The sequence below is a fragment of the Microtus oregoni genome, unplaced genomic scaffold, assembly GCF_018167655.1.
Source record: "Microtus oregoni isolate MIOR12 unplaced genomic scaffold, Mior012 000021F_ref0000039, whole genome shotgun sequence".
Taxonomy (NCBI): Eukaryota; Metazoa; Chordata; class Mammalia; order Rodentia; family Cricetidae; genus Microtus; species Microtus oregoni.
Window position 1 is genome coordinate 30,055,622 of NW_024543080.1, and position 12,728 is coordinate 30,068,349.

The window sequence follows — 12,728 nt, forward strand, 5'->3', positions numbered from 1 at the left end:
GCAACTTCCAAGGGCACATGCAGGTATGGAGTTGTGCACGGCGAGAGAAACTGAACATGGACCTTGATTTAATCATTTGCCCGAGATTCCTCATAGTAACTTGAGTTGCCTCTGTGTATTGCTCTCCTTGCTAGGTCTCCAGCTGTGACTACGTCCAACCTTTACCTATAGGTTCACTTAGGAGTTTATAAGAATGGTATGCTGGCCCAATACCGTCTTGTAATGACAGGTGGTGTCCACACATGGGAAAAGCCAGTTGCCTTGGTGCTAGCGTGCATAGCCCCAGGGAAAGGTGTCCCAACATCACGGAGAGCTGATGTCTCAAAACTGACTGCCAGCGGCGAGGTGAGATGTACACTGAAGCCATGTTCACTCCTAGCTGCCAAGCCAAAACTCAGAGTTTGGAAACAGACGCCATGAAGACACAGGTGTGAATTACCGGTTTTATTGCTTTCTTGTTTCTTATTGTAGAGTCAATGTTTTGAACAGTAGTAATATGTCCAAAACTCAACATTTTAAAACATTCAAATAATAAAATACACTGTGGAAAGAAGCCCCCACAGTTGCCTCCTCTAACTACCCCTGGTGGAGCCTCCTGGAAGAGAGACAATGGGACTGTTGATGTTGTTTTGTAGAGAGAACAACTTTCCCTTGACCCAAGAGCTGGAGGGAGTCTTCAGTACCACCTGCCATTTGGTGTCCCTTTGAAACAGCAAGGAGATACCAAATGACACCACGGATGGTGGTCCCTCCTGTCACCCCAAGCTTAAAAGGTTCCTTTCCTACCAAGAGAACTGCAAAAGACTTCTGTGGAACAGGGGGCCGAGTGGTAGAGCCCAAGGCAGGACCAATTCCAATACGTGCCCGTGGCTCTTCTCCAAGCCTGCTGTGCACATGGGCGATGCTCTTCGCAGGACCAGCTGGAAGCAGGGTGACTGTGAGCTGCACTCTGCCTGAAGGCACAGGGTCCTCGCCATCCCAAGGGAGGGGTCACTGTATTTTGAGTGCTTCTCAAAACACGCAGCCTACCTCGGGAAAACTGTCAGCTGCCATCGGACTGCAGTTTCAGCCGGGGTTCTTCTGCAACGTTTCAGAATCTTAGGAGCCCCTTGAAATCGTGATGTGCTCTGCTCCTTCTAGGCAGAATCAGAGCTCCAAGGGGTCCAGACTCAAAGGAAGACATGGCTGTGGTACATCATCCCAAGACAAAAATAAATAAGTGACCTTATAGTGTGGCTATGAAACAGTCACAAATAAATATCTCAGACCCCAGAGCGATAGTTCACACACTAGAAAGAACAGGGAGTCTAAAACTGTGATTTCTTTATGAAACATTTATCTACCAGGACTTGAAAGGGTGAGCAAAAACATATTAAAACACTGGGTAAAAGACGAGCTTCTTCAGTACCCGTGGGAGCGACTGTGGAGTCGGTAACGATCAACACATCCAATTTCAATAAACCCTTCAGTCCTTCCCCACGGCCACCTCTGGTCTCCATAACATGAGTAGACAAAGGCCCCACTGCACCTCATGGTGACACCAAGGGCATGGTCACAGGAACCTCTCCTTGCAGACTGACAAGGATCACACTTTTGCCTGAGGAATTACTTCAAGCCCTTCTTGCTTTGCTCTCTTCAGACAGTGCCTCTGGAGGAGGAGGGAACATAAAGGGACATTTACTCATGTCCATGCCATCTAAAGCTACAACAACCAGGACTGGAAAGGGGGTGAATTTAAACCAAAACAACAAAAACTCTGGGACTTTAGCCCTCCCAACTCCAAGTCTGAGCGCAAAGTGTCTGCGGGCTAGCGAGCCAGTTTCCTCCCTGAGGAGTCTTCTCTTCTCTGCCTCCAGCTTCTGTCTCTCTCCATTAAGGCCTGGACAGTGTTAGTGGTGTGCAGTCTCTCCGGAAAGCTGTCAGTCACCTGTCGGTTCGGGCTGGGTACAGTCCGGCTCCTGAGTGCTGGGCTGAGCACCCTGTCCTCGCAAGTCCTCCACCATCTGCAGCAGGGCAGAGCGCTCCAACTCCAGGGTTAGCGCCGCCTGCTTCAGCTTGCTCTCGCTGGCTAGAAGCTTCTCCACCGTAGCTTCAAGGCTTTGGATCCTAGCATTTGCCACCTGGAAAATGGAAGGAGAAATGAGAATTGTACCCGCCTGTGATTACACAAGACAGGGTGGCTATGAAGACCACCACTCAGTCTTTGGGGGCCTCTGGAGCAGAATCTGGGCAGCAACAAGCCAACTGATGATCAGTTCTGGTCATTCAAGAACAATCCCCGTGTCTGCTGCAGGAAGGCTGGGCTCTTACAAACACTGTGACATTCTCCTGTGTCTTTCTCCCTGGTTTGACTCCTCTGGAGAGTGAGAAAGCAGCATCAGAGAACAGAGGGAACAGGACCCCCACTCTCTATCCGAGTACATGCAGGATGCTGTGGTAGGCTAGGTGGAAGACACAGCCTGGCCTGTCCCAGCCGACCATATATCTCCACGTACAAACTAGTTTCCCAGGAAACAAGGCATCTTCCTTGAGACACAAAAAGTCAGAAACAGTAGTATTCTACTGAGGTTTCTCTCTACTGTTGCTTACTGGCCACCGCCAACCTTGTAAAGAATAAGTCCTTGGTCTCTCTTGGAGACAAAGCATTGTCTTAGGTCACATCCTTAACACCCAGCACATACCAGGTCAGGGAAGTGTTTTGCCAGCCCTAGCTCCCATCTCCTGTCCACTGGGGCAGGCATCCCAGGGGTGGTCAGCTCTAGTGACCTGAGGGGCCCTCTGAGAGTACTGAAGCAGCTCCAACCTTGGACTTTATACTCAGGCCTTCTGAGCCTGCTCCTCACTGCCCAGCTGCACCGACAGCACTCTGGACAGGAAGAGGCGTTCTGCCTTATCAGTCCAGCCTTTTTGTGTGTCCCATTTATTCTAGCTAGGGGAAATAGTACGTCTAATTCCCTACTTCATTTTCAAAACTTGGGAAACTGTGTTTGAACAAGACAACCCTCGTGTTAAACAGAAAACCTGTGACTCCAAGTCTAGCTCCTGCTGTAACACCAGAATCCTGAAGACCAAAGGAGAAACAGGTTGGAAGGCACAGCTCTTCCAGCTCAAAGAGGGAATGGGCAAGCCTGGTGCATATCCTTAAGTGGTACCTCCCACTCCAGAACATTCCCCACTGCCCAGGCTGGGCTGGCCCATTTCTGTCCTGAAAGCCATGTAGCTCACAGAGTACTTCCTAGTTTGCACACTCACTCCCCATGTGACTTAGTAGTGAACCAATCTGCAGGATGCTTTATGAATGGCACAGACGGCAGGTCTCCTCAGCAGACTAAACAAAGCATGTCTGATCTCAAGGTCTGGTCCCCACGGCCCTTCAGCTGGGGACCACCTGTAGCCTAGCAGATTACTAGGAAATACGCCCATGCCACAGCCCAGCACACAAAGTCATCTGACATACGGCTAGTGAACAGCAGGATCAAGACTTTCATCTCTTGTTTCTGGACAACTCTGTTTTTGAGTCAACCTATTTTTACTCTGTGTGTTTATTTTAAATGTATAAACTCGGTGCTAACCTGTGAACATTACAGTTTAATAGGCAAAGAAAATTTTAGAAATTTCTCAAGTACTTTATAAGTAAACCTGAAATAGCATTTCAAATTTTGAAAAACATATTTCCAGTCTGCTAATTTAGATGACATACATTCAGTAACCTAAATTTGGCATTTACAGTTTGAGAATCTATTAAATGTCAGGAATAATTTCTGGCAATAATCTACTATTCCTTTATATACATTTACATGTACTCGAATAGCTTGTGCTACTTACAAAGGTAAAATTGCCTTTGGACTTAAAGTAATAGCAGAATGCATATACTTCATAGAGGACTAAACTTAGCCGTTAGATGTTTATTTCCTCAAGGTACTGGAAGAGAAAAGAATAGCGGAACACTGAAAAACTAGTGCAGGATGTCTGATGTTCCCCTCGCAGCAACAGTTGCTACTGATATTTAGTGTATGATCTTTCATATTTTTTCCACAGAACACACATAAATCATACTTTTAAAGAAGAGCACACCACACAGTCTACTTAGTAATTTGTTTTTCTACTTAAAACATCATGAACACAGCTCAACACACTTGAAAACAACGGATGCAAGTTCTATATTTTGAACTAAAGCACAATCCAATATAACCGTGAACAGTTTTATTCTCTCTCCTACCCCCTTCTGTATACACCCTTATATGCCAGTATGCATACTGAGGCATGCGGGTGGGGCCAATGTCACTCATTTGAGAATTTGTTCAACATTGCTTAAGGCTGCAGAAAAGACAGCCCTTGCTCACAGTACTGGAGGACAGTATAATTTCCCCATGCAGTCCCTTCCACTGTTGTCTTTGCAACCTAAATTTTAAGAGCCATAATTATTAACATACATTAAGTGTTCATGTTAACGGGTTTCACTGTGGCATTTCCATACAAGCAAATACTATGTTTTGGTCATGTCTACCTTCTCAACTATTCCCCTTCCTCTCTACTCCCATCTTCCCTCTCGTGCCCCACCCCCCCATGCCCACCCTGTCAGGCCATCTTTCTTAGTTTTCTTCCTCCAGTGTTTTTCCTCCGCATGAGAACTAACAGGCAACACTGTATATTACTTGTCTTTCTGTATGACGTCACATCAAATGTTTAAAAATAGATAGATAGAACTTTGGTCTGTCCATCAGTGATATGAACAGAACCAAGCTAAAGACCAGGTAAATTTTGATACTCAAGGTGGGGAGAAATGTACTTTAAGATCATATTGAAAACCTTCTCATACAAAAAGCATGAGATACATACGGGAGAAATAACTTCCAGAGAGGATCATGGGAAAACTACCTCTAAACCAGCTCAGGGCCCAGTAACTATACAACTACCCTTGCCTGTGTTTCTCAGAGCCGTGTCCGACTCAGCTTCTGTCCGGCACAGGCTCAGTAACCACAGCCGGCTAACAAAGCCTGCAACCCTGTATAAGACGCTCCTGGAGCCACTTGGCTCAGAGAGGAGGGAATTCAGGAGACACCAACGACCTTTCTTCAGTACGAAGGTTTCTCAGCAGCGTGTCGTGAGGCCCTTTCCTCACACAGAAGCAGTGTATATAACTGCTTTCAAAACTCCAAAGATGAACACTGGCATCCGCTTAAGAAATGAGCCCAGAATATACTTCTGCTTGTTGTAAGTGGAAAACTTTAAAATGCAAACGTGAGCTCAGTGGGAGGAGCTCCAATCTAGGTCCATGTGTGTGTGGGGCCCACTATTGCCTTCCAACCTCTGGAAATGACCATGTGCACAGTGTGCCCTCGTGGGACAGAGCAGGCTCTTTGTCCCCTATGGCTTCCCTGCAGGTGACAGCTGAGACTTCCAGGGAAGAGTGTAAACATATTTCCAGTAAGGGCAAATAAACCAGTGTGGCTTCCAAGGTGCCTGGTGGTTAGGATGGGTGAGGGGAGCTTTTGTTCCTGGGTGCTACAGTAAGGATCTACTGGTCTCCTGTGGGAGAGCCTGCTGGGAGGAAGGCATTTGAGGCAGGGAATGAGTAACAGACTCTCAAATGCTCACCTCATTTACATCATGGACAAACTCAAGTCTGCAAGGTGGCAGCATCTTATGGAGAAAGATCAGAACTGGGTAAGGATGGAGAACATGTTCTAGGGAGCTCAGGGACCCCACGAATAACCTGCTTTAAAAACATGCCTCCAATAATCTCTGAACACTGACACATTCTCTCATTTAACTATCAGCAAGAAGAAAACAGGGTTACTTAGTGCCTTTTGACTGACAGGGGCCACACTCTGCAGTGAGGGTTTTGTTTTGCTCCCATCACACCGATGAGGGACAGGCCTGGGAGCCATGTGCATGGGCCTCCTCTGGACTGTCCCAAAGCTCATTCCCTCACCTTTCTGCATGTACTATTTACACGGCAGTTCTTCTGTGTCTCACCTGCACTGACCCACTTAAGATGGAAAGGTTCTAGAGGGGAGAATTGTGCCCTCAATAAACAAATCTTTGCATTTGTACTCCACTTATTTATAAATAACTATCATATGTTCTAGTTTACCCTGTCAGACAGACTTCTATGTCACTCCCCTCCTTTAATATCTCTCCAGGGACCCAGCTTGTCTCACCCCCAGGCAACGAAAGCTCAAGACCATCCCATCGTTATCCAAAGTACAATTGCTGGCATTCAGCATCCGGGACTAAGCTGGTCTCTGGGCCTCTGGGCCAGTCTCCTGCAAAGCTAAGTGTAGAAAAAGCCTCTCAGAAAGCTCCAGGACTGTCTGACCTTAGCAAGGACAGTCTGCTCCACAATAAAAGGGCCGATCTCCTGGGGCATCTCTGATCGCAACTACAAACAGTGCAGGGCTGGAAAGGTCCTCCGGTCCTGGGAAAGCCCAGGCTGCTGTTGCCTTTGGTGAGTTAATGAGCTACTATACAGAGGCTCAGGAAGCTGCTTTGCAAATATGCTCTACCTGCAATTGTTCCAGGAGGTCAAGGTTCTGTTTGCGTAAGCTGCTGTTGGTTTTCTCCAATTTATCCATTCTTTGGTTGTCACTGAGAGGAGAGGAATCAATGAGTTCTTCTTGGAGCACATGGTACTCAACCTCGTAGGCTTGCAGCTGTTTGGCGATGTCCATCTCAAACACCTATTAGAGACAGAAAAATCATCAGGCTCCGAAACTAAGATAAGCTTCCACATGCATAGGTACCTGTACACACGTATGCTCATGCCAATGTGCATCTATCATCCCTACATGCTTGGCAGCATGACTGTAATACACATGAAAGAAAAGGAAATTCAGCTCTGAGGAGGTCATGATTTTACAAAAAGAAGATAACAACAAACATCTAGAAATGATTTCAAAGGATAAAACAAGTATAGGTTTCAATACCCTTTTTCTAAAAGGCCAAAAAAAAAAAAGTGTTAAAAGACTTTCAAGGGGCTAGAGGACAGCTAGCAGGTAAAAGCACTGGCTGCTCTTCTAGAGGATCTGAGCCTGACTTTCAGCATCCACACAGTGGCTCTCAGCCGTAAGTTTAATCCAAGGGATCTGGCGCCTTCTTCTGGCCTCCCTAGGCACCAGGCACTCAGATGGCATGCATGCATACATACATACATACATACATACATACACGCACACAGACAAAACACCCACACATACAAGTAAACAAGCAAAACAAAAACCAGATCTGAACAAGACTTTCAAAAATTTTAGTTCTTGAATGTTTTCTGTGCAAATTCTATTTCACCGATTCTAGGTTAAAAGGTGGCAAAAGAATCATGTCCTGCTTGCAAAGTTTCCAAGTCCAAGTTACAATCCAGCTGTGTCTTCAGAGTTGCAAGAACGACAAAGTAACAGAACTGTTAATGAAAACATCCTCTTGACACAGATATGCAAAAATTAGTCACCCCAATTGTCACCCACATGCATGAGTGAACACAAAACAATGCCTGAGCTGTCTCTGCCCACAACAGCATTGGTGGTGACAGAGCCACACATGTGAAACAACCCGCAGTGCGGAACTGACTCAAGAGGCAGTGTCTGCACTTTCTCCTGAAGAGGAAGTGACAGGGCTGCAGTGAGGTCAGAAGACAGATGTGGTGTTGCCCAGTGCAGCCCCTTCTCAGGGAGTGGGCGAGGGAACCCCATGGGCTGAAGCCGCTCAGCATAGGGCCATGCTAGTTACCCTTCTCATTGCTGTGACAAAATGCTCAACAAAAGTCAGAATGCATGACAGGTTTTGGCTCAGTTCAAGTGTGCTGAGTCCATCGGGGTGGCAGGAGCATGGGGTGGCTGATCACAGTGCAACCGCGGTCAGGAAGGGGGTGGGGGCTGATGCTCAGCTCCCGGGATGGAGCTGCCCACTAGGGTAAGTCTCTTCACCTTTTAAGCTCATCTGGACACTCCATCAGGCAAGGCCTGAGGTCCGTCCTCTAACTGATTCTATCTTGTCAAGCTGACAGGGGCTCTGATGCTCATGTTCCCAGGACAGGAAATGGCCTCTAAAAGTGGCATGCTTGGGTATTCTCCAATTCCACATGAGCTTTGAATATCGGGGACCTCGTGCCTTCCACTACCCTGTCTGTCTCCCAGTCTCCAAGGTTTCAGGAAAGTTCCAGAATTTTGGTGCTGAAAGGAGCACTATCTTCTGTTTGTCAAAGCAGGAGCTATTCTTTCCCTTATGTTCAGGATTTTGTCAAAAAGATACACTATCAGTTTTGTTACGAAAGCAAGAAAACTAGAACGCAGGGAGCATGGAGAGGAGGAAAGCCCAGCACGGCGTCCTTCACCGTTAGGCTTTCTCTCATCTTTACTATTAGAAGCACATTTTCTTCTAATCGTAAACAAAACTAACGCCAAATAGCCTTCCCCATTCACTTTTTCCACTTAATTTTATGTTCTAAGGGCTTTCTTGTGTGGCACCATGTTCCCCATAACCACCACAATAAATGGCTTTATGGTTCTTTACCAATTCAGCACAGCACAAACGTATAAGCCCACTCGGTAAATGCTGGACATCTTGATACTTCCTTTTTTTTTTTTTTAAATTACAAATGACAACTCTAAGAAAGTTTCCTTCTATACAGGGCTCTCCTAGTGTTTTGGCCCAGTTCCTAAGGATGCATTCCAGTAGTTGGGATTCCGGCACCAGAAGGGTCTGATGGCTTTACTGGCACATACTGCCTCTTGCCAAACTACTTCCCACGTAGGAACAATCAAGCCACAGTGTCACCAGCATGTACTGATGTGCCAGGTGCTGCATGCCCTCGGCACTGCCAACTGATGTTAAAAAGTTGGTTTGTTAGTCTAGCAGGCAAGGCATTATATGCTATGCAGAAATTTAAGTTACGCATGAAGCTAAATAGGTCCCCAGATATGTGTCTGCTAGATGGTTCCCCTGTACGCTCATATTTTTGGCTCACTGCTATTGATGTCTTGGTGTCTCGCTTTGCAGTCTCTGAACATGGTATAATGAAGGCACTGACTTGTGGCTGGCAAACCATACTTTCTGGCTTTCCTAGACCCTTCCCAATCTGTTGGTCTCAGTGGCCCTTAGTGCAGGGTAGAGGAGCAGTCTGCCGGAGGATCTGAGACAAAGAACACACTGTCTAAAGTAAACTTCAAACTGATAATGAAGCTAACTAGAAGTCAACCTGACTTTAATTATCACAACATGTGGCAGTGGTAAGGCACGGGTCCTCAAGGCACTCCACCCTCTTGGTGAGGCACTGCTGACTGTCCTTTTGCAAACTACTCATTTCCACCAATGCAGTGGCTCGAGCTAGGGCACAGGGCCACCCTGCTGTGGTAGCCTCCTTTGAACACAGGGACTTTGTGAAGATTGGTTTCTGCCCCACAAGGTCGGGTACAACTGGGAACTTCTCTGAACAACACTACCCACGGCACAACTTCCACACGGTCTTGTGGCTCTTGTAACCCTACAGATTCCTGAGTCAGCAGGCCCGGGGTGGGTCCCAAGATTCCTCTTGTAACAAGCCATTACACGATCCGACAGTGCTGGTCTGGGACCGCAGGGCAGAGACTAAAGCAGGCTGCAGGCCTGCCTCTCCAGGCAGCCCTTTGATGTTTGCTGCTGTGAACTGAATCAAGGCTTCAGAGTCAGAGCGCTCACTCATGGTTATGTGACTGTCACTCCGGCTCCCACAACACCCTTCAGTACTGATCATTCCCAGAGGGCCCTCTTTCTGGGTCAGCAAATGCTTACGACATTTTGCATCTGACAATTGTGGCCAGCACAAGGCCACACTGAGGAAGGTGAGTGGCTCCAGAGACCCCAGCTCTTCCGTCCTGGACAGTCAACCTTGGAGATATGTCTGATGCTGTTCCCAGCATGAGCCGACTAAGGCAGGGCTCATCCAGGAGCCCGGCTGGGACCCAGCTGCTCAAGTAGTCTACAAAGGGCATCTACTGAAACGGGCTTATAGCCCCAAAGAGGCCTGCCCACCCACCACAGCCTGTCCAGACACGGGGCTACATGCTGGCAGAGTCAATAACTGTACCCATCATTTCCACCATGAGGACCTCCCAGGTTTGAAGCTGGTAGCTCCTACGGCCACTGAGTAATCATGCTGCACACCTCAGACTTGCTCTCTAGACTGTTGAGATGTTGGTACCTCTGGGGGGAAGGGGCAGCAAGCCTAAGTTCTCAGAGGTCAGGCTCCATACTGAACCATGAGCCAGAAGGAGGGCAGAAAACTGCCGGCACTTGACCCGTTTTCTATCAAGACCGTTTCTGGAATGAAAGCTTGGGTTCCCAATGTCAATTTCACCCAGCCCACGCCCTCATTACTTCACCACACACTGAACACATCTGGCACTAGAACTAACTACTTTCTGTTCTCTTTCTTGTCTGCCTCTGGCATGTGGCTCAGCCAACTACAGCCTGCCTTGCTAATGTTCTGTTGTAACATGGCTACTTCACCCCTTTACCCGCTGCAAAGGCAGAGCTGCGGAACTGCAGCAGAGGCCTTCTGAGCTTTGGCTAAAAATCTAAAACATTGCCACACAAAATGCTGGCCATCCAGAAACATCTCATTCTTCCAGGCCCAGATGAACCAAACTCTGTCAGCTCCAACACTCAATACCCAGAACCCCGTGGTCTTTCCCAGTTAGGCCCTGCCATTGCATATGGGGTGCTGGACCTGCCTAATCTCACTGAAAATGGAAACTGGAATGTCATGGCTTAGATCTGCTAAGGAGTCTGGGGAGTATTGCCTGTCAAGTTCAGAGCAGCTGCACGAGCCAGCTCATGTGCACAGATACAGATAGGTGTCTTCTGGTGCTGAGACACTATAAGCTTCCGGTATTGAAGGGTACCTGATGCATACCAGAGTATGCAGTGCTCCCAGTAAGTACAGCTCTTCACAGAAAAGGGGAGGAACAAACAAACAAATAGCCATTATTCCCCTCTCTCTCTCTCTCTGAGGCTGTATACTCAGGAGGTAGATCAATGACCTGCCTTGGAGCTGGGACAAGAAGTCAGTAATCGTGGGACACAGACTCAGTCTAGGCAGCCAAGACTCTGGGTTCACCTCAGAGGCTGTGAGTCGCTAAGTATATTCAACAAAGACTAAGAAGGGAGTAGACAGTGCAAACATCAGAAATAAAGAGCACCAAGAGTCTATCCTGTGTTAAGATACAAATATAATCTTGAGGTATATGGTGTGGGCAGCTGCTGAAGCACTCTGAGTTCACTGAAGTGCACCTGAAACCTCCCCTCTCCCCTCTGCTGCAGTGAGCACAGGCCAGCTAATAACCACTTTCTGTCCTGGGGAATGTGGTCATGCCTGCAAGAACTCATGTAGATATATAGATTCCTTAGGACCTGGCAGAAAGGATGGACTCAGCAAGCGAAAGCAGTCTACACTGAACAAGTGTGCCAGGCAGGTAAGACCTGGAGCCAACCAGTTAGCCAAAGATGAGCAGAGAGTGGACAAGAACTCCTCATCACGGGCACAAGCAGTGTGCAGAGATGCAAGGTCACGTGCAACAGGAAGTCCCACCCTGTGCCAGGTTTGCACTTTTTTCAGTACTTAACCTCTAAGGTAGAAGAGCAGATGAGCTTTACAGCTGCATTTAGCTACAATTCACTGGACCAACCGGCCTGAGCTAGCGGGTGAATGATCAGAAATCCTTACATAAGCATTTACTTTTTTAAAAAGGCTTTATCTCACCATCTGTGTTTAAACGACTTATCTAGATTTGTATCTACAGAAAGCGTTCTAAGCTTAGGAGAGCTGACTGCTGACTCTGCAGTGTGACCTGATGACGACACCCCTTCCAGTACACTCTGTGTGCTGGTTTATTTTGCTTGTTGATGTGCCTGAATTGAGGGATGTTGGGCGATTAGTAGAGCGTGGCTGGGTTTGTCCGTGCAGGTATTTCTGAAGATGACTGGTGTGTGTCAGAACAACTCAGAGGAAGACTTGTCCTAAATGTGAGCAGTACTCCAAAAGGCTGGGGGTGTGGGTGGGGCAGTCACACAAGAGCAAAAAGTGGAAAAACCTTTAATCCTAGCCGCTCTCTGTGCTGATGCCAGCCTACATAAGTGAATTCAAAGGCAGCCAGGGCTACAAAGTGAGATCCTATCATAGGGGGAGGTGTGCAGGGAAGGGGGAGCAGCCTGCAAGCAAGCCGAGTTCTGCTGCTCCTGAGCAAGTGCGGTTACCGCTGCTGCCACCCACTGACACCAGACTCTAGCTCCTTCTCCAGGAGGATTCCAGACCTGCTGCTGCAGACTAGGACCACACCGTTGGTCTCCCTGAGGCTTCTGGCTTTGGGAACTGCACAGCTAGCAGACTTTCTGGCTCAAAGGTATACAGATGGCAATTAAATTACCTAGGTTCCAATCATGCAAGACAATTATAAAACCCCCCCAATGATTATGGCCTAGCCTATTGGTTCTGTTGCTGTGGAGAAGTCAGATCAGCACTCTCAGCCACACAGCCTCTGGACGCTTCTAGTCGTGACTCCCCCACTCCCACTAAGCATCTTGCTTCTCCAGCACAGCAATCATTACCAGAAAAGTCTTTGTTCCCAAACCGTTCATGTTCTGCTTTAGTTGTAATTCCCAGCTAAATCTACCTAAAACGTTCACCATTTCGGGGTAATGGTGCTATTGCATATGGAAGCTAGAGATGCCAAAACCTTCCAACAGTAACAACAGAT

The 12,728-nt window shown here is 47.5% G+C and overlaps 1 protein-coding gene across 5 annotated transcripts in view; it reads right to left on the minus strand.

Moving 5' to 3' along the window:
* Positions 1-427: 427 nt before the first annotated feature.
* Positions 428-12,728, minus strand: part of Tbc1d1 (TBC1 domain family member 1) — a 180,018-nt gene continuing 167,717 nt past the window's right edge. For all 5 annotated transcript variants that reach the window (XM_041671269.1, XM_041671268.1, XM_041671270.1 and 2 more), the window contains 2 exons: positions 6,510-6,683; positions 428-2,120 (listed from right to left, as the gene is read on the minus strand). In XM_041671269.1, the coding sequence (XP_041527203.1) occupies positions 1,920-2,120; positions 6,510-6,683 (375 nt within the window). In that variant the 3' untranslated portion in view covers positions 428-1,919. The remainder of the gene's footprint in view (positions 2,121-6,509; positions 6,684-12,728) is intronic.